The 19,362-nt window shown below is 37.0% G+C and overlaps 2 protein-coding genes across 3 annotated transcripts; one reads left to right on the forward strand and one right to left on the reverse strand.

Moving 5' to 3' along the window:
* Positions 1-7,049: 7,049 nt before the first annotated feature.
* LOC145933973 (uncharacterized) lies at positions 7,050-16,603 on the reverse strand. 2 transcript variants are annotated; one of them, XM_083034074.1, is made up of 4 exons: positions 16,397-16,603; positions 7,566-7,767; positions 7,267-7,475; positions 7,050-7,184 (listed from the first exon to the last, which is right to left on the reverse strand). In XM_083034074.1, the coding sequence occupies exons 1-3, from the start codon at positions 16,424-16,426 to the stop codon at positions 7,267-7,269; spliced, it is 441 nt and encodes a 146-aa protein (XP_082890200.1). In that variant the 5' UTR covers positions 16,427-16,603; the 3' UTR covers positions 7,050-7,184. The 2 variants fall into 2 exon arrangements, with proteins under 2 accessions (XP_082890200.1, XP_082890199.1); XM_083034073.1 differs by lacking the exon at positions 16,397-16,603 and adding an exon at positions 7,915-8,215.
* LOC145933739 (uncharacterized) lies at positions 8,955-11,017 on the forward strand. The gene has a single exon (XM_083033727.1). It carries the CDS (start codon positions 8,957-8,959, stop codon positions 11,015-11,017), a length of 2,061 nt encoding a protein of 686 aa, XP_082889853.1. The 5' UTR covers positions 8,955-8,956.
* Positions 16,604-19,362: the final 2,759 nt, after the last annotated feature.

A 19,362-nucleotide genomic window follows, 5' to 3' on the forward strand; every position in this document is an offset into this window, starting at 1 on the left:
TGAGCAAATCTCTCACCTTAGTGCTTTACCCAGACAAGTAGAGATTTTAAACCAACGTATTAATAATAGTCTGACTTCTGATGCATCCAATCAAAGAAGAGCTCATTTTGATTACCTCCCTTCAGAAAACACTCATGCGACTAGTCCCGTCGACATACCTTCTCCGATCCGTTTTAAAGACGTAGTCGATTCTATCCCTAAATACGACGGACACAAAATGTCTGTTTTTCAATTTAGTAAAATCTGCGAACGTGCCCGCGAATTAATACCACAATATCACGAACATTACTTAGTGCAACTTATAATTAATAAATTACAAGGACATGCTTACTCCGCAGTAGAAGGAAGAGAATATAACTCTGTTTTTTCATTAACAAAACAGTTAAAAGCTATTTTCGGTCCAAATAAATCTGTAGATCAGTATCGCGGTGAACTCGCAAACATCTATATGAAACCTAACGAAGATATTTTCGATTATATAGCCAGAGTAAAAGAATTACGTGCAGCTATAATCGACGGAGAAAGCGACTGTTACGGAGATATCGACGAATCCACCAAAGATACCATCGACCGTAGTGTTAGTACTAGTTTCGTTAACGGTCTCCCTACTGATTTGTTGATTAGAGTTAAATTAGAAGGAGCCTTCTCACTCGACCACGTCCTCGAGACTGCTATAAAATTATCAAAAACTCTAGAAGCAGAAAATGCGCGCAAACGGGCTACGTCCATGCATAGAGCTAACATTCCTCCTCGCGCTGATTTCTCGAATAGATCCGGACCATTGCAACAAACAATAACTCATGATCCACAACAATCCTCTCTATCAAAATCATCACGAAATAATATCCCCTTTATAAAACCTCTTATCCCAGGACAACCCGGACCTAATTACCCTACCGAGAAAATCTGTCGCTACTGTAAAAACCCCGGACATCTTATTGACGAATGTCGCAAGCTCGCGTACAGACGCTCCCTCGGAAATAATTCTTCCCCTCCTCACCCTTCTACCAGTAACAATAATCAGGGAAACGCCCAGAGCGTTCCGGTAACAATTGGCGCCCGCCGGAACGATGCTCAACCGGGACGCCCTTCTCTTCTCCAACGCGCACCAGTTACTACAGTGCGACCTCTAAGCCCGACTCATACCTTATCACCAGTATTGGAAGAATAGAAGAAAAAGCAAAACCCCATAGCTTACCCACTGTTGTCCTTTCATCCCCAGACCTTCAGGGAGACTGCCTCTTCATGGTCGATTCAGGCTCTGGAGTAAATCTCATAAAACGACACTGTCTTGATCGAAAAATAAAAATTCGCGAAGAAGATGTCCTAGCTCTTCAGGGACTATCTTCAGAAGTGATGCCGACTTTAGGCTCCGTTGTTATAAATTTTCTTGGTCTCCCTACCTGTTTTCATATAATTCCCGATACCGTCACTTTTCCTCAGGATGGAATTTTAGGAAACACCTTTTTGAAAACACGCGCCGCTACTATCGATTATAAAAATCGATGCTTACATTACGACGATATTAGAATTCCATTCTCAGAGGCAAGTTTTCTCCGCGTCGGACCGCGATCCGTCTCGCCCTTTTTCATTAATATCACTAACCCAGATAAATCATACGGATATATACCTCGCTTCGTGTATAACAAAGATGTATATCTCGGAGAAGCTATAGTCTCTAATATTAACGGTAAAGCTTACCTACCCATTATTAATACCTCTGACCGTGCTTATCACGTAGAGGTCCCTTCTGCCGAATTAGAAGATTTTGACTTTGCGGATACGTCTGGATCCACGATCCCAGACGGTGTCGTCAAAACCCGAGGGAATGAGACGACCGATGGTCCTTCTTCTGAATGCAATGAAAAGGTTAGATACGAAAATATCACTGCAACCTTAGGGCACCCAGTGATTCATAATGATCAATTAGATTTTGAAGACAATTCTACCCAAGTCGTTGCAACCCGAGGGCTCGTAACGAGGCTTCTCCTTTATATATTAATAACCCTTCATATCTCGAAGAAGTTCGCAATGACGAAGCTTCTTGCGATCGCACATCTGCTACCATGCAGCTTCTACGATTAGAACATTTAAACTCCGAGGAGTTCAATAATGTCAAATCATTAATTCATAATCATGCCGACAGATTTCATCTTCCTGACGATAATCTCGGAGCTACTAACGCCACTCAGCATTTCATACCCACTACTAATGAGATCCCTATCCATACGAAACAATATCGATTTCCTCCTGTCCACAAAGACGAGATCAATAAACAAGTTAATGAATTATTATCCAATAATTTAATCGAATATTCTACATCCCCTTATAATTCCCCCGTGTGGATAGTACCCAAAAAATCAGATTCGCAGGGAAATAAAAGATGGCGAATGGTCATCGACTATCGCGGTCTCAATGAAAAAACCATAGGAGATGCATACCCTCTCCCAAATATAACTGATATTTTAGATCAATTAGGATCCGCTAAATATTTCTCTGTTCTCGATCTAGCCTCCGGTTTCCATCAAATCCCCATGGCTCCTAAAGATGCCCCTAAAACCGCATTTTCAACTCCATACGGTCATTATCAATTTAAAAGAATGCCTTTCGGTCTAAAAAATGCTCCAGCGACTTTTCAAAGATTAATGGATAACGTTCTTTCTGGATTACAGGGTAATGAATTATTCGTATATATGGACGACATAGTTATTTACGCCAGATCTCTAGAAGAGCATGAAATTAAATTTAATAAATTGATGCAAAGATTAAGAAACGCGAATTTAAAATTACAACCCGATAAATGCGAATTTCTACATCACGAAGTAGCGTACCTCGGTCATATTATCGGAGATGACGGAGTCAGGCCCGATCCAAAGAAAATAGCATCTATAGTTAGATTTCCCCCTCCGAAAAATGAAAAACACATAAAACAATTTCTAGGATTAGCTGGATACTATAGACGATTTATCCCTCAATTTTCCAAGGTCGCTAAACCACTCACAGACCTACTAAAGAAAAATAATACGTTTAATTGGCAACAAAAGCAAATAGAGGCTTTCGACATTCTAAAACGCTCTTTATGCTCTGAACCTATACTTCAATATCCCGATTTCACTCAACCTTTCATTTTAACAACCGACGCATCCGGATATGCTGTCGGAGGAGTACTCAGTCAAGGGCAAATCGGAAAAGATTTACCTATCGCTTATACCTCCCGCGTGTTAAATAACGCCGAACAAAGTTATTCTACTATCGAAAAAGAATGCTTAGCCATAGTTTATTGCGTCAATCATTTTCGACCTTATTTATACGGAAAGAAATTCACTATTATTACTGATCATAAACCCCTCGTATGGTTACATTCTATTAAGGACCCTTCCTCCAGATTATGGAAATGGAGAACAAAATTGGCTGAATACGAATACGAAATACAATATAAGAAAGGGAGTTTAAATAATAATGCAGATGCTCTATCCAGAAATCCACCTATTAATCTCGCCATTCCTCTATTCGTAAATCACGAGTATGATGAACCTCCAAACGAATCATTAGTCGAACCTGTTTCTAGTAACCCTAATATTTATTGCGAAGTTATTAAGACTCCTCCACCTAATCCACATCCTCAGGAACCTGACGTAATAGTAGAAGAATATTCCAGTGACGACGACAGCAGCGAAGACGGCGACAATAAACGAAGAACAGTTATTGACCTACGCGAAGGAGATCACATATATGAAGAAGTACTCCAACTCGCAGAACCACGGGAAACAGATTTAATTCTAGTAACCGAAAGCCGCGACTGTTTATTAAGACAAAAAGACGATCACGTAATTTTTATTCAAATGGATGGAACTCCTTATGATAACGGCGCTAAAGAATATCAACAAGCAAATTTACTACCTGTATATGAGAACCTCACGTTTGAAAGAGTAAATGTACAAACAGTTAAATCAAAAACATTAATATCCATTCCTATAAGATTAAATAATCGTTCGCGCTTAGAACAACAAACGTTAAAAAATTGTATGCGTTCCCTTTTAGATGCCGTAACCGAACTACGTTTAGCTTCCTTTAGTATCAGTAAAACTGATCGTTTCGACGATATACCATGGCGGTACGTGATTAGTCAAATTCAAGAATTTTTGAGAGAATTACCCATCCACATTACAGTCTGCGAAAACTTAGTTCGAATTCCCCCTGCCGAAGAACGCGAAACGCTCATTATCGAGAATCATTCCTCCGCTCACGGTGGTCATAAAGGAGTAACTAAAACTTATAACCGATTAAGACCTTATTATCATTGGAACACTATGAAAAAAGATATACAGCATCTTATTCAGAGGTGTCGTCAATGTCAGTTAAAGAAATTAACACGTGTAAAAACAAGACAACCCATGGTAATTACAGATACACCTAGGGCCGCATTCGACAAAGTAGCTCTCGATATAGTAGGTCCTCTCCCTATAACAAATTCTGGAAATCAATATATATTAACTATGCAAGATTTATTGACTAAATATTCTGTAGCCGTTCCTTTAAGAGAAGCTAATTCTTTATCCATTGCTATTGCGCTCACTAGAAATTTCATTTGCATATACGGCGCTCCTAAAGCCATCCTTACGGACCAAGGAACTAATTTTCTCTCTGGTCTCATACGAAATTTAGCTAAAATGTTTAATATACAACACTTTAAAACTACCGCCTATCATCCTCAATCTAACGGTTCTCTTGAAAGATCACATCATGTACTGACAGAATATCTTAAAATTCAGGTCCAGAAAGAGAGAGACTGGGATAGTCATATTAACATGGCAATGTTTTCTTATAACACTAGTGTTCATGAAGGAACTAAATACCCACCATTTGAATTAATCTTCGGTAGAATAGCCCGATTACCCTCCGCTCACCCACCTGTCGAAGGAAATCTAGAGACTACCTATCGAGATTATCTGACTGATTTATTTAACAGAATACATGACACACAAGAAGACGCACGCAAAAACCTCATAAACTCTAAAGAACGAAGTAAACATTATTACGATCGAAAAGTTAACGAACAAAATTTTCAAGTAGGATCACGTGTATTTTTACTAAAGGAACCTGCAAAAGGAAAATTCGCCGACCAATATACCGGACCCCATGAAATTATAGAAGTTCTACCGCAGTGCAACGTCAAATTATTAGTCAAAAATAAACCCAGAATTGTTCACGTTAACAAGTTAAAAATTGCACATGTTGAACCAGGATAAAATAACATGTATCATCTTTGTTTACAGATGTTGGCAGCGCCAACGAAACATTATTCCAGGACCTAAAGCAGTTATCCTCTTTAACAGCTCTCCATCGTCTGTGACTACGAACTGCCCCTAAGGCCCCGGATCAACTTCAGGTGGAAACAGTTCTCCTTTTTATCAACACTGTTTTACGGATCACCTGACATCTTTTATTAATTAATTAATTAACAAATTTTCCATTTCTAATAAACCATCTTAATTACTGCTTAAATGCAGCAACCGTACTAAATATTTCTACTTTATACGCATAAAAAAAAAACCTTAACAACAATAAATACTAACGCTATACTTACTAATTGCAAAATGTGCATCGGGAAGAATTTTAAATACAACCCACATCCCTTGTTAAAGCATTTTCCAGAACTATATGAAATAAAATGCCTACGAATATCTGGCTACCAAGCTGAAGAAAGTGGCAATAGACTTTGTATTAAATGCTATAACCGCACAACCCCAAAGGGTTATAAACATATAATTGGTCATGGAGTTATAGACGGAGATATGAGCCCTGCCGACTGTCAAATCTGCAGCAGCGAAATAGCCATAGAAAAACGCTCTGTTTTACAATGTAACGATTGCTTTATCGCTTATATAGAATTCATGAACGCCTTTAAAACATACTATTCTAACAAAATCGCACTTCTAGTTCTGGACACTGCTACCCTGGATGTTCTTTACCTCTCGGTGTACGATAACAACACTGGCTTCGAAATTGAATTGAGAACCCCAACCTAATAACCAAATAATCTATTTACTAAAACAAAATCTATTTTCTAACATTTACATACTCCTATGTAACCTATATTATAACCTTGATGAGTTATCTAGTCATAACTAAGACAATTCTATAAACGGTCTCTAGCTTAACATTTATTAACTAAATAAATCACTAATCTATAACAAAGTGTAGAATAAATTATATCTTTATTATAACCTTATAAATACTTAAGTCCAAGGCAAATGCAATTCCGCGTAATTAACTAAAATTAGGAGATACAGTAACTAGTTATACTACATTTCGTTAAACGTACAGTCTAAAACGTAATATGAAAATTATACGCAGCATTTAATCATTATTAGTGTTCAAATTTATAGAGATAATACATATATATATATTAAATGATAATATATCGTTAAAATTATATAAAATATACATTCTATATTACTACTTTTAACTCTAAGTATTTTAATACTTAATGAAGACATTGAACGAAAACATTTTGGAAAATATACTATACTTTAAGTAACTTTAAAATGTCCTATCTATTTAATCCTAATACGATAAAGTGTCCTATCTATTTAATCTTATATATATAAAATGATAAAATGTCTCTTTATAGCTTCCTTCGATCTTACTACTATAATTATTCTGGCGAAACAATTACATTACGACAAATAACTAGTCTTAAGCAAATATGGCTGACAAATATCTGATTTATTTAATCTTGATCGTAGATAATAAAGTGCTCGTCCTATTTAATAAATAAAAAAAAATAATAAAAAAAAAAATAAAAAAAAAAAAAACAAAATATATATATACGATAATTAATACGATAATAATATAACAAAGTGCATTCTTAGCTTCTTACGAATCATATATATATGGATTTAAATCATAAGAATATATATATATTTTAATTAATGAATCTTAATCATAAACAATAAAATGCTTCTACGGTGTTTCCTCTAATCTTACGAGTATATAAAGTACTTATGAAGGCAGTATGAAATAAAATAACGCAGTTTCTCGATAAGCATAATTTTAATAATTACGTAAAATACATACGATAATAATTATTATAAAAGAACTATTAAAAATATATACGAACATTTGCGATCACGCGCGCGCTCTTCAGAATAACCTGAATCGATGACGCTATCAAGGCAGTTCTGAAACAATGCACAAAAATAATGTAATGTCAAGCAATGAGATAAACCCAAGGCAAAACAAAGTAAAAGAAAGCTTACTTACCTAATTCTTATAGAATCCCGCTTGGCGTAAAACTTCTTCACGGTACTCCGCGTTTTCAAAATCATCGTACCCCGCGTCCTCACACCTCCTCACCGGCGCCGTGAAATCGATCATTCTCTGTACCCTTCTTTCAGCACGTAGTCTACTCATCTTCACTACGTTCTTCCACAAGCATACCCTCCACGGTGGTCCACAATCCCAGTCGTCCTCTAACAAACAAATAAAGGTTACATACATCGAATTATCAATTATATATTAACAAACCGCGTCATAAAAAAAAAAAATTTTAAAGAACTTACTGAGCATCTCATCGGTGATCAGAAATCTCTCTCTGAACAATCTCTCCTCCTCGCTCCATTCCTCGAATAATTTATTCAGGGAGAAAATATCATCCCCTTCCTCCTCCAGGAAAGCCTCCCAGCGCCGTCTCTCTTCGGCTCTCACTCGCCGATCTTCGCGATCCTTCTTCGTGTATTGATACACAGAAAGAATAACGTCGGGCTGAGAAAGAAAACCCTTAATTATTATATTTCCCTATCTCGATCGCCCCGTTCCAAATTATTAAGCAAATATCAAATATCATTAATATCAGAGGTAATAGCATTAATAATAAAACAGACTCATACACATTCATGAATAACTACTTACGTTCTCCTTATCAAACTCCATCACCAGAATTATCGGTAATCGCCTGATCACCACCCTCGTTTTCGAATACGGGACTTCAATTTCCATTATAAATTTTTCTTTTCTCACAACACTCTTACCACTGCAAAACTAAAGTGCGACTGTGCGATTCTTCTTCGTTGACCTGCACGTGGAAAACCATTTTCTTTTTCCTCCCATTCCCCCTCTACTCACATACACTTCTACCTATGATATGTTTACGACTTGACACGCCCTTTCTAACTTACCAAAGACGTTAAAACACAACCTTTCCCAGCGAAAAACTACACATATGGAAGCAATATCAGACCCTCGCAGCTTGGCGGCCTGATTCAGAGAACTAGCAAAATACGAAAGCGTCCTCGAAAAAATAATAACAAAAAGAGAGAAGAGAATTTTTATTTATCATTAAGCATCTATGTAAGTTAATATAGTATATATTCCTCGCTATGATAAGCTTCACCCTAAATAATTAACATCTACGCATTGGTTCTAACTGATCTAATTAAAGTAATTTTAATGAAATATATATATCTTAAGTATAGAACGTACATATATACCCAAGTACAATTCTTATATCTTACTCAGTTGCAAAATAAAGTTATAAGACATATAGCATATATATATAAAAAAAAAAGAGAAAAAAAATAATTTACATATTCATAATTTTAGAATAAAACGTGCATATAATCTATTATAATTCCATACTTTACTCGGTGACAAAAGGATACCTCATATACTATATATATATATATAGATATATATATAAAGAAAAAAAAACCCAAAAAGCACACAAAAAAAAAATAATAATAATAAAACAATATATATATATTTACGTATAATTAGAATAAGAATATATATATATTCAATAATAATCACATATATATATATCCTACTTGATTACAAAGCTATAGGAATACAAACATACACATATAACCATAATTTTAAAGCAATATCACATACACGAACAATTAGATTAAGAATATCTATATATATATATACTTCACTATGCATTATTACAGACATGTTGTCGTACTTCGCGATTCTCGTTCTCGTTAATCCGATTCACGCTCTTATTGGATTCGATTGTGGCGGACAACACCTGAATATTACTTCGGTATCGTTGCTCGATGTTGGAGAATGCAATCTTGATATACGGAAACCCAATTCGACTGACGTCTACATGCAACTCTTACAACTCTCGGACTACAATCATGCAGAAGTCATCCAGTGCAAGGTGGAAATATCACGGACAATTTACCACTGCGGAATGCACTCGCATGTCTCCATAGTCCATAACGGAAAGGCAGATTATATCCACGAAACCGGATATACAGTGTGCCGAAGGGCATTCCAAGATGGAACATTCTCTCTCGGAGATAGCAATATCATTCACGGATTAAGAGCTAATCAGACTACTTATCACAGTCTCACCTTAGCCGGACGCACTAATAACGACGGAACCTGCAAAGGCACTCAGTACTCCGACCCTTACGGAACCTGGGACAACGTCGTTGTTCAAGCCGTCGTCAAGATCTCCTTGAGGACATCGCACGTTCCCGTACAATTAAACTCCGGAAAAATAATATTAAAATCCGGAACCATTTGTCTCTTGAGCGAAGGATTTTGCATCGATTCCGAAAACGGATACTCGTATTGGAAATCCTTGCCAACATCTGCTTGCAATTTCCATCAATATGACGTTCTTTATGAGGGTTTAGCAACTAAAATTACAGATAATTCAACTAACCCTCTTTCTCCAATTATTTATAGTCTGACTACGCAGGACGTCACGTTCGCACTTACGAAGACAAAAGAACAACCCTTGTGCGGATACACTTTATTTCGCACAGAGCACCCTAAGCTCTTTATCCTAGAGACAAAGCAAGGCGATACCTTCGCCAGCCGAGGTATCATCCCCGTGGACAACCTGGATATATTCACATATATGAATTCTAAATTCGTGTATGTGGAAAAACACATCCGACAACAAATGACTTCATTATATTATAATGTTATGCAACAAAAATGCGAATTAGAAAGACAGGTAATCACCAACGCCCTGTCTTTCGCTACTCTTCAACCAGATGAATTCGCATATCGCCTTATGAAAGGACCCGGCTATATGGCAGTTACAACCGGGGAAACCACGCACATCGTCAAATGCATACCTGTAGATGTTGTAGTAAGGAAAACAAAGGAATGTTACACGGAATTACCTGTAACCACCCGCAACACTTCCTTGTTTCTCACCCCGAAATCCCGGATAATTTCTAAATATGGAAATCAAAGGGAATGCAGTTTTGAATTACCAACTATGTACCGTATCGAGGATACATGGGTCCAATTTACACCTGAACCTCAAATCAGACAGTTACCTCCACAACAATTAAAACCAATGACGACATTAACCTGGGATTATTTGACGCCAGGAGCCCTCGCTGTCAGCGGAATATATTCCGAAGAAGATATAGAAAAACTGAGGGATCACATTATGTTCCCCGCAGAGAAACCCGCTCTTCTAAATACAATTGCAAGAGGAATTACGGGATACTCCATTAACTCCGACGCTGTCTCCATGTATAATTTATTGGACGAAGCCTCTCTCAATAAAATTGCCGAGAGTGCCGCCTCACGAGTATGGACCGGATTTATTTCATTCGGATCAGCAACCGCTGGAATCCTTGGCATTCTAATAATTATTCGCATCATAAAAGTCTTCGTCGATACAGCTATTCACGGTTATGCCTTACATTCCGCCTATGGATGGAGCATGCATTTGGCTGGAGCCATTTGGAGCTCTCTCACTCATCTACTACTTCATCTCGCACGAGGACCTGTCGATAGGACCGATAATAAAAACCCAGCCAAGGGACCACCGTCACCTTCTGCTCCTGAAGACCTCTCCAAGGAACCTACCGTAATCATTAATGGGTTTTCAAGACCAAATGATACTGCCTCATCCAACATCGAATCAGCAACTACTAATAATGTTTCTGATATTAATTCATATCAGAATTTAAGAGATCGTTTAAAAGATCTCGAACAAATTCCTTCGAATACATCGCAATTTGTTCTTAAATAAGGGGGGAGGTGTAACGTCCCGTCATTTTCGCAAAACCATATTTTTGCGCACTACTGTTTTTCCTGCGCCAATACTTAAAATTTAAGGATAATTAATGATTTTCCTCTTTACATATAATTGTTTAGACTAAAATCAAGCATTTATATTATTAATTACTAACCATACCAAATCTAGGATCTCCAGTTATCTAGTTCTAACTAGCCGCTACCAGGAACTAGCGATCCGACCAATCAAACGTCATCCGAGACCCCTGAGCGTATACTTCAACTAACCAGTTATTATTAAATGAAACTAACCCTTAGCAATAAGAATATATTTTAATCATGACTAACCCACTTATATATGAATATTCAATATTAATTAAACAATATAATAATATTATTTATGGAATCAGAAACATAATAACTTGTCGAACTTTACTTAACAATTTAAGACTTATAGTAATGAGTTTTAGAAGTATTTTAATCACTGACAGAATTATTATGAGGAAGGTTCCATAAATCCTTATCTTGCGATGCATTGTAACGACAAGCCTGCGACAAGCATTCGATGAATTACTAAAAGTGTTCAAACACTTAATATTTTAAGATTTCATCCGCAATTATATTTACGAAGCCTTATTTCAGTCATTAAATGATTTCGATAACGAACCCAAGATTATTAAGATTTATTGAGTAAATTATTAAATGAAGAGACTTATAAATAAGGCCCAAGTGGATATAATTAAAGAGAATATTTTATTATAGAATTAAGTCAAACGAGAACAAGAAAGTCTCGATATTACGTTATGGAATCATAATTCTATAATTTAGAAATAACTTAATCTTACCCTATTGCATTAAACTCAAGTTTTATTATAAATTATCAATCATTAAGAATTCCAATTAATAACATAAAATAAATTATATAAGAAATGATTCCATAAACGTACAAATGAATATTTGGCGAACTACAAGAAACTTTAACATGTATCTATGCGCAGACCCCTCTAAAATCAGCTCACAATCAGCAAGTAATTAAGTGCCGATCGTAGGTGACAAGCCGCTTCCGTCCGTTATCTCCCTCGCGTTATCGGATGCTAGCGTTCAAACCACAAAAGAATAATAAATTAGACACTTCTTGGAATCGTCGCTCCTCATCTCAAGCTCACCGCCTAACTTCGATATCCGGTCCAGATTATCTAAAACTCGTAAATTGATAGTTGACACCTAGAGCGTTCGCTCCTGCGGGTCACCGTATCATGACCTCTTAGTACAATTTATTGTGACATATTCCAAGAAAACGTCTTTCTTAGAAATCCCCACCAAAAGGGAATTGCACACGACACTCAGATTTTTCTCGATTTGATGGGTATATAAACCCTTAATTCTCACCGTAACTCGGCGGCATACCATCATTATCATCTCACCGTAACTCTACGGCATCTCATTATCGAGATCCCACCGTAGCTCTACAGTACATCATTTCTGTAGCCTTACGATACTCTGTATAAAGTCACGCGTTTGCCGTCAACTGCGTCGACATACCCAATTTGTTAGTCGCGCATAGAATTATAAAGTAAAAGTTAAATAAAGAACTCTTGTGCTTCAAAACTCGAATACGTTGATTTTGCCAAACATCCCGCGACCGAGGTCCTAGAGAAGGGAAAAAGGCGAACGAGCGTATTACGATCCACTGCCTGAAGTTCACAGTCTATCACAAGGTAAGTACTTATAATTACCCAGACTATTTAACACGCCAATTTTAATTCTAAGTTACTATAGACTGACAATTCTCTTTCAATCACTACCTTCTCCTAAAACAAATAAACGAAATTCACTGTTAAGCATTGCATGCAGCTAACAGTTTCCCGTTGTCAATCAATATTTATCAAATCAGAATCCAACTACCTTTTCATAATTATTCAAGGTATCAATATCAGAATTTAGCAACATTAACGTAGAAACAATACTCCTGGTATCACTCGGACGTCGTCCAAACCGCATTTTACCTCTAGCCGTTGGACGTACCTTTCGTAGGTCCAGACGACTCTCTACCATTTCCCCTACTTCCCGTCGTTGTCGAGGCATTCATCATACTTGCCCGACGACAAACCTCCCATCAACACCCTGCGTATCTCCATCGTCGACGAGGCATTCATCATACTTGCCCGAAGACATTCTCCGTACCCCCAGACCTTCCTTTTGAATTCATATTTAAACCCAAATGAATAGACGTATCGGATATTGATATCTCACTCCCTCTAGTTCCCCTTCATGTTATCTCACGATAATCCTTATCTAACTCATTATTAACCCTTCATTCTGACCATATGACTCCTTGTAGATGAGCAACCCGAGAAACAGAAAAGCACGTCGGATAAAAAGGAATCATCGAGCCGGCTTGAAAACTCGCGAAACACGCGCTGCATCGACCTTACGCTGGTTTAAGCGTAAGGCATATAGAAATAAGCCGCGTGTCATATCGTGTGAAGTAGTATCATTTTCTCCCGATACATTGCGTCGCTTAAAGACCTCATCTTCCCAAACTAATACTCCACGAAGCTTAACAAACGAGCACGAAATAACGCCTGTAATAAACTTACCGTCAGGCTTAGATTCATACTCTCCAGAATTAATATTATTCTCTGAATGGTGTCAGAACATACGCTATTTAAAAGAAAATCACACTGCAGATAACCATCAAGAAGAATCTCAATCTAACGATTTAATCTCTCAACTAAAAACTCAACTCCCCGAGAATTCTTTAGAAATAGATGAGTACGACAACTATCTAAATTATTGATGTACGTACACTTAATCATATGTGCATTAAATATATTATTCTCATCATTACCTCTACCAATTAATTCAAATGCTACCCAGATCTACTGAATTAGACGTCCAAGGATTAACAAACGATGATGCAAATTCAATTATAAATATAATTATCGGGCTACTAACTGACGTTTTAGAAGGAACTATTGATATCGATCAACTCATAGTCTGCTTAGATAATCTTCATATCCCTGGTGCTCAAATAAGCGTCGAATTCACAGACGATTAAATAAATATCAAATTCATTTTATTAATTAGCCCCTGAATTATTATTATCCAGATGAATAAACAACTTCAAGGCTTAATTTGCAATACAATTTACCAATTAATACTCAATTTGATCTATGAATATTTGAATGGTAAAATAACTTTCGATCAAGTCATAACTATTTTAAACGACATCGAAGATATCGCTAATAGACTCGATACTCCCAACTAGTAAATAATACCCCACTCCTGTGACCTACAACATTCCCTAGATCCGTAACTTCGGTCCTAGCTCTCGGCGTCCCAGAGGTATAGCCGGTGTAACGTCCCGTCATTTTCTCGAAACCATATTTTTGCGCGCTACTGTTTTTCCTGCGCCAATACTTAAAATTTAAGGATAATTAATGATTTTCCTCTTTACATATAATTGTTTAGACTAAAATCAAGCATTTATATTATTAATTACTAACCATACCAAATCTAGGGTCTCCAGTTATCTAGTTCTAACTAGCCGCTACCAGGAACTAGCGATCCGACCAATCAAACGTCATCCGAGACCCCTGAGCGTATACTTCAACTAACCAGTTATTATTATATGAAACTAACCCTTAGCAATAAGAATATATTTTAATCGTGACTAACCCACCTATATATGAATATTCAATATTAATTAAACAATATAATAATATTATTTATGGAATCAGAAACATAATAACTTGTCGAACTTTACTTAACGATTTAAGACTTATAGTAATGAGTTTTAGAAGTATTTTAATCATTGACAGAATTATTATGAGGAAGGTTCCATAAATCCTTATCTTGCGATGCATTGTAACGACAAGCCTGCGACAAGCATTCGATGAATTACTAAAAGTGTTCAAACACTTAATATTTTAAGATTTCATCCGCAATTATATTTACGAAGCCTTATTTCAGTCATTAAATGATTTCGATAACGAACCCAAGATTATTAAGATTTATTGAGTAAATTATTAAATGAAGAGACTTATAAATAAGGCCCAAGTGGATATAATTAAAGAGAATATTTTATTATAGAATTAAGTCAAACGAGAACAAGAAAGTCTCGATATTACGTTATGGAATCATAATTCTACAATTTAGAAATAACTTAATCTTACCCTATTGCATTAAACTCAAGTTTTATTATAAATTATCAATCATTAAGAATTCCAATTAATAACATAAAATAAATTATATAAGAAATGATTCCATAAACGTACAAATGAATATTTGGCGAACTACAAGAAACTTTAACATGTATCTATGCGCAGACCCCTCTAAAATCAGCTCACAATCAGCAAGTAATTAAGTGCCGATCGTAGGTGACAAGCCGCTTCCGTCCGTTATCTCCCTCGCGTTATCGGATGCTAGCGTTCAAACCACAAAAGAATAATAAATTAGACACTTCTTGGAATCGTCGCTCCTCATCTCAAGCTCACCGCCTAACTTCGATATCCGGTCCAGATTATCTAAAACTCGTAAATTGATAGTTGACACCTAGAGCGTTCGCTCCTGCGGGTCACCGTATCGTGACCTCTTAGTACAATTTATTGTGACATATTCCAAGAAAACGTCTTTCTTAGAAATCCCCACCAAAAGGGAATTGCACACGACACTCAGATTTTTCTCTATTTGATGGGTATATAAACCCTTAATTCTTAACTTCATTACGGCATACCATCATTAACGTCTCACCGTAACTCTGCGGCATACCATCATTAGCATCTCACCGTAACTCTACGGCATCTCATTATCGAGATCCTACCGTAGCTCTACAGTACATCATTTCTGTAGCCTTACGATACTCTGTATAAAGTCACGCGTTTGCCGTCAACTGCGTAGACATACCCAATTTGTTAGTCGCGCATAGAATTATAAAGTAAAAGTTAAATAAAGAACTCTTGTGCTTCAAAACTCGAATACGTTGATTTTGCCAAACATCCCGCGACCGAGGTCCTAGAGAAGGGAAGAAGGCGAACGAGCGTATTACGATCCACTGCCTGAAGTTCACAGTCTATCACAAGGTAAGTACTTATAATTACCCAGACTATTTAACACGCCAATTTTAATTCTAAGTTACGTTAGACTGACAATTCTCTTTCAATCACTACCTTCTCCTAAAACAAATAAACGAAATCCACTGTTAAGCATTGCATGCAGCTAACAGTTTCCCGTTGTCAATCGGTATTTATCAAAATTAGAATCTAACTACCTTTCCATAATTTATTCAAGGTATCAATATCAGAAACTAGCAATATTAACGTGTAGAAACAGTACTCTTGATATCACTCGGACGTCGTCCAATCCACATTTTACCTCTAGCCGTTGGACGTACCTTTCGTAAGTCCATACGACTCTCTACCATTTCCTCAGCATCCCGTCGTTGTCGAGCACCCAGCGATAGTGCCTGGTGACAAAGCTCCCCTCAACACCCTGCGTTATTTCCATCGTCGACGATAGGCATCCTTCGTATGCCCGAAGACAACTTCTCATTACCTTCTCTCGCCTAATAATATCGATAACAAGAGACAATATATCGCGTAAGAATTCTTAAATAGAATTCTAGAATTAATTTCGCTCTGGACGTGGTCCAATCCTCATTTTACCTATAGTTGCAACGCATATTTTTACCGTAGGCACAAGCAACTTTCTGCCATTTCCTCAACTTCCTTTCGTTGTCGAGCACCCAGCGATAGTGCCTGGTGACAAAGCTCCCATCAACACCCTACGTTATTTCCATCGTCGACGACAGGCATCCTTCGTATGCCCGAAGACATTCTCCTTAACCATCGACCTTCCTTTTGAATTCATATTTAAAACCAAATGAATAGACGTATCGGATATTGATATCTCACTCTCTCTAGTTCCCCTTCATGTTATCTCACGATAGTTCTTATCTAACTCATTATAAGCCCTTCATTCCGACCATATAACCCCTTGTAGATGAGCAACCCGAGAGACAGAAAAGCACGTCGGAAAAGGAGGAATCATCGAGCCGGCTTGAAAACTCGCGAAGCCCGCGTTATATCGACTTTACGCTGGCTTAAGCGTAAAGCACTTAAAAATAAGCCGCGTGTCAAATCGTGTGAAATAGTATCATTTTCTCCCGATACATTGCGTCGCTTAAAAACCTCATCTTCTCAAACTAATACTCCACGAAGCTTAACAAACGAGCACGAAATAACGCCTGTAATAAATTTACCGTCAGGCTTAGATTCATACTCTCCAGAATTAATATTATTCTCTGAATGGTGTCAGAACATACGCTATTTAAAAGAAAATTACACTGCAGATAACCATCAAGAAGAATCTCAATCTAACGATTTAATCTCTCAGCTAAAAACTCAACTCCCCGAGAATTCTTTAGAAATAGATGAGTACGACAATTATCTAAATTATTGATGTATGTACACTTAATCATATGTGCATTAAATATATTATTCTCATCATTGCCTCTACTAATTAATTCAAATGCTACCCAGATCTACTGAATTAGACGTCCAAGGATTAACAAACGATGATGCAAATTCAATTATAAATATAATTATCGGGCTACTAACTGACGTTTTAGAAGGAACTATTGATATCGATCAACTCATAGTCTGCTTAGATAATCTTCATATCCCTGGTGCTCAAATAAGCGTCGAATTCACAGACGATTAAATAAATATCAAATTCATTTTATTAATTAGCCCTGAATTATTACTATCATCCAGATGAATAAACAACTTCAAGGCTTAATTTGCAATACAATTTACCAATTAATACTCAATTTGATCTATGAATATTTGAATGGTAAAATAACTTTCGATCAAGTCATAACTATTTTAAACGACATCGAAGATATCGCTAATAGATTCGATACTCCCAACTAGTAACTAATACCCCACTCCTGTGACCTACAACATTCCCTAGATCCGTAACTTCGGTCCTAGCTCTCGGCGTCCCAGAGGTATAGCCGGTGTAAGCAGGTTGCCTCACAAAAATAGAGAGCGCCCGTTTTCTCACTAGCCTAGGCATAGAGAGAGAAGGAAGATCACCCAGACGTGACAATCCAAAAAACTTTGGTGGCAACGGTGGGATTGCCTAAAGGACTGATAAGGATCCTCCTGTGTAAAGGTCTCAGGAATTAATCCTCTTTCGCGTTAAAATTCTAAAAATTTAAATCGAAAGTGAATAACGAGTGTAACTTGAAATTTGATCAAATTGTCGCTGACAAGTGTGGCAACAATTATCGCTGTCGCTGACGAAGAGGGTGGCAACAGACGATTACGATTGAATTTTCAATTATATTCAATTCCTTTCCTAAATGATTATCTTGATTTGAGATTTGACTTAGTTGTCGCTGACGAAGTGTGGCAACAACACCAACTGTCGCTGACGAAGAGTGTGGCAACAGTTGAGAAATAAGTTAAAATTTCAAATACATTTTATTTTCCCTCATGCCCAGGAAAGGCGGGCGTCGAGTTCAAATTAAAAGGATTAATTTCCAGATCAAAGAAACAATCTCCTCTTTCCAAGATCCCCTTCCCTTATTTACCAAATTATACAATTTAACTAATAATACAAACGACCCCGAATCACTATCTAACGAAAATAAGAGTATCGATTACAACCCAACGCCAATAGAATTCGAATGCAAATATCCTGATTACAAAACAATTGAACGTACAGATCCCCGTCGCAAAATCTATAAAATTCGACATCTATTCGGTCCCGATTAAGCGACCGAACACTGTAACTAATCTTATTAATATATTTTCTTTCAGCCTCTTATTTCTCTCTAAGGTAAGTGCGCCATGCCGACTACACGATCGCAAAGTTCTAATCCTCCCTCCGAGGCTGAGGAAGGTGTATCACGATCCGAACTTGAAATTTTTAGTCAAATGTTAACGGAAAAAGAAAAATCACTCAAAGAACAACACAAATTACTGCAGGAAAAGACAGACGAATTTAAAGCACTATTACGAGAAATCGAAACAAAAAAATCAGACGACCAGCACGACTCAATATTAACTACCTTAGTTGAGCAAATCTCTCACCTTAGTGCTTTACCCAGACAAGTAGAGATTTTAAACCAACGTATTAATAATAGTCTGACTTCTGATGCATCCAATCAAAGAAGAGCTCATTTTGATTACCTCCCTTCAGAAAACACTCATGCGACTAGTCCCGTCGACATACCTTCTCCGATCCGTTTTAAAGACGTAGTCGATTCTATCCCTAAATACGACGGACACAAAATGTCTGTTTTTCAATTTAGTAAAATCTGCGAACGTGCCCGCGAATTAATACCACAAT

This window comes from Prenolepis imparis, unplaced genomic scaffold, assembly GCF_030444845.1.
Source record: "Prenolepis imparis isolate NDT839.2.m4 unplaced genomic scaffold, iyPreImpa1.0 SCAF_3, whole genome shotgun sequence".
NCBI lineage: Eukaryota > Metazoa > Arthropoda > Insecta > Hymenoptera > Formicidae > Prenolepis > Prenolepis imparis.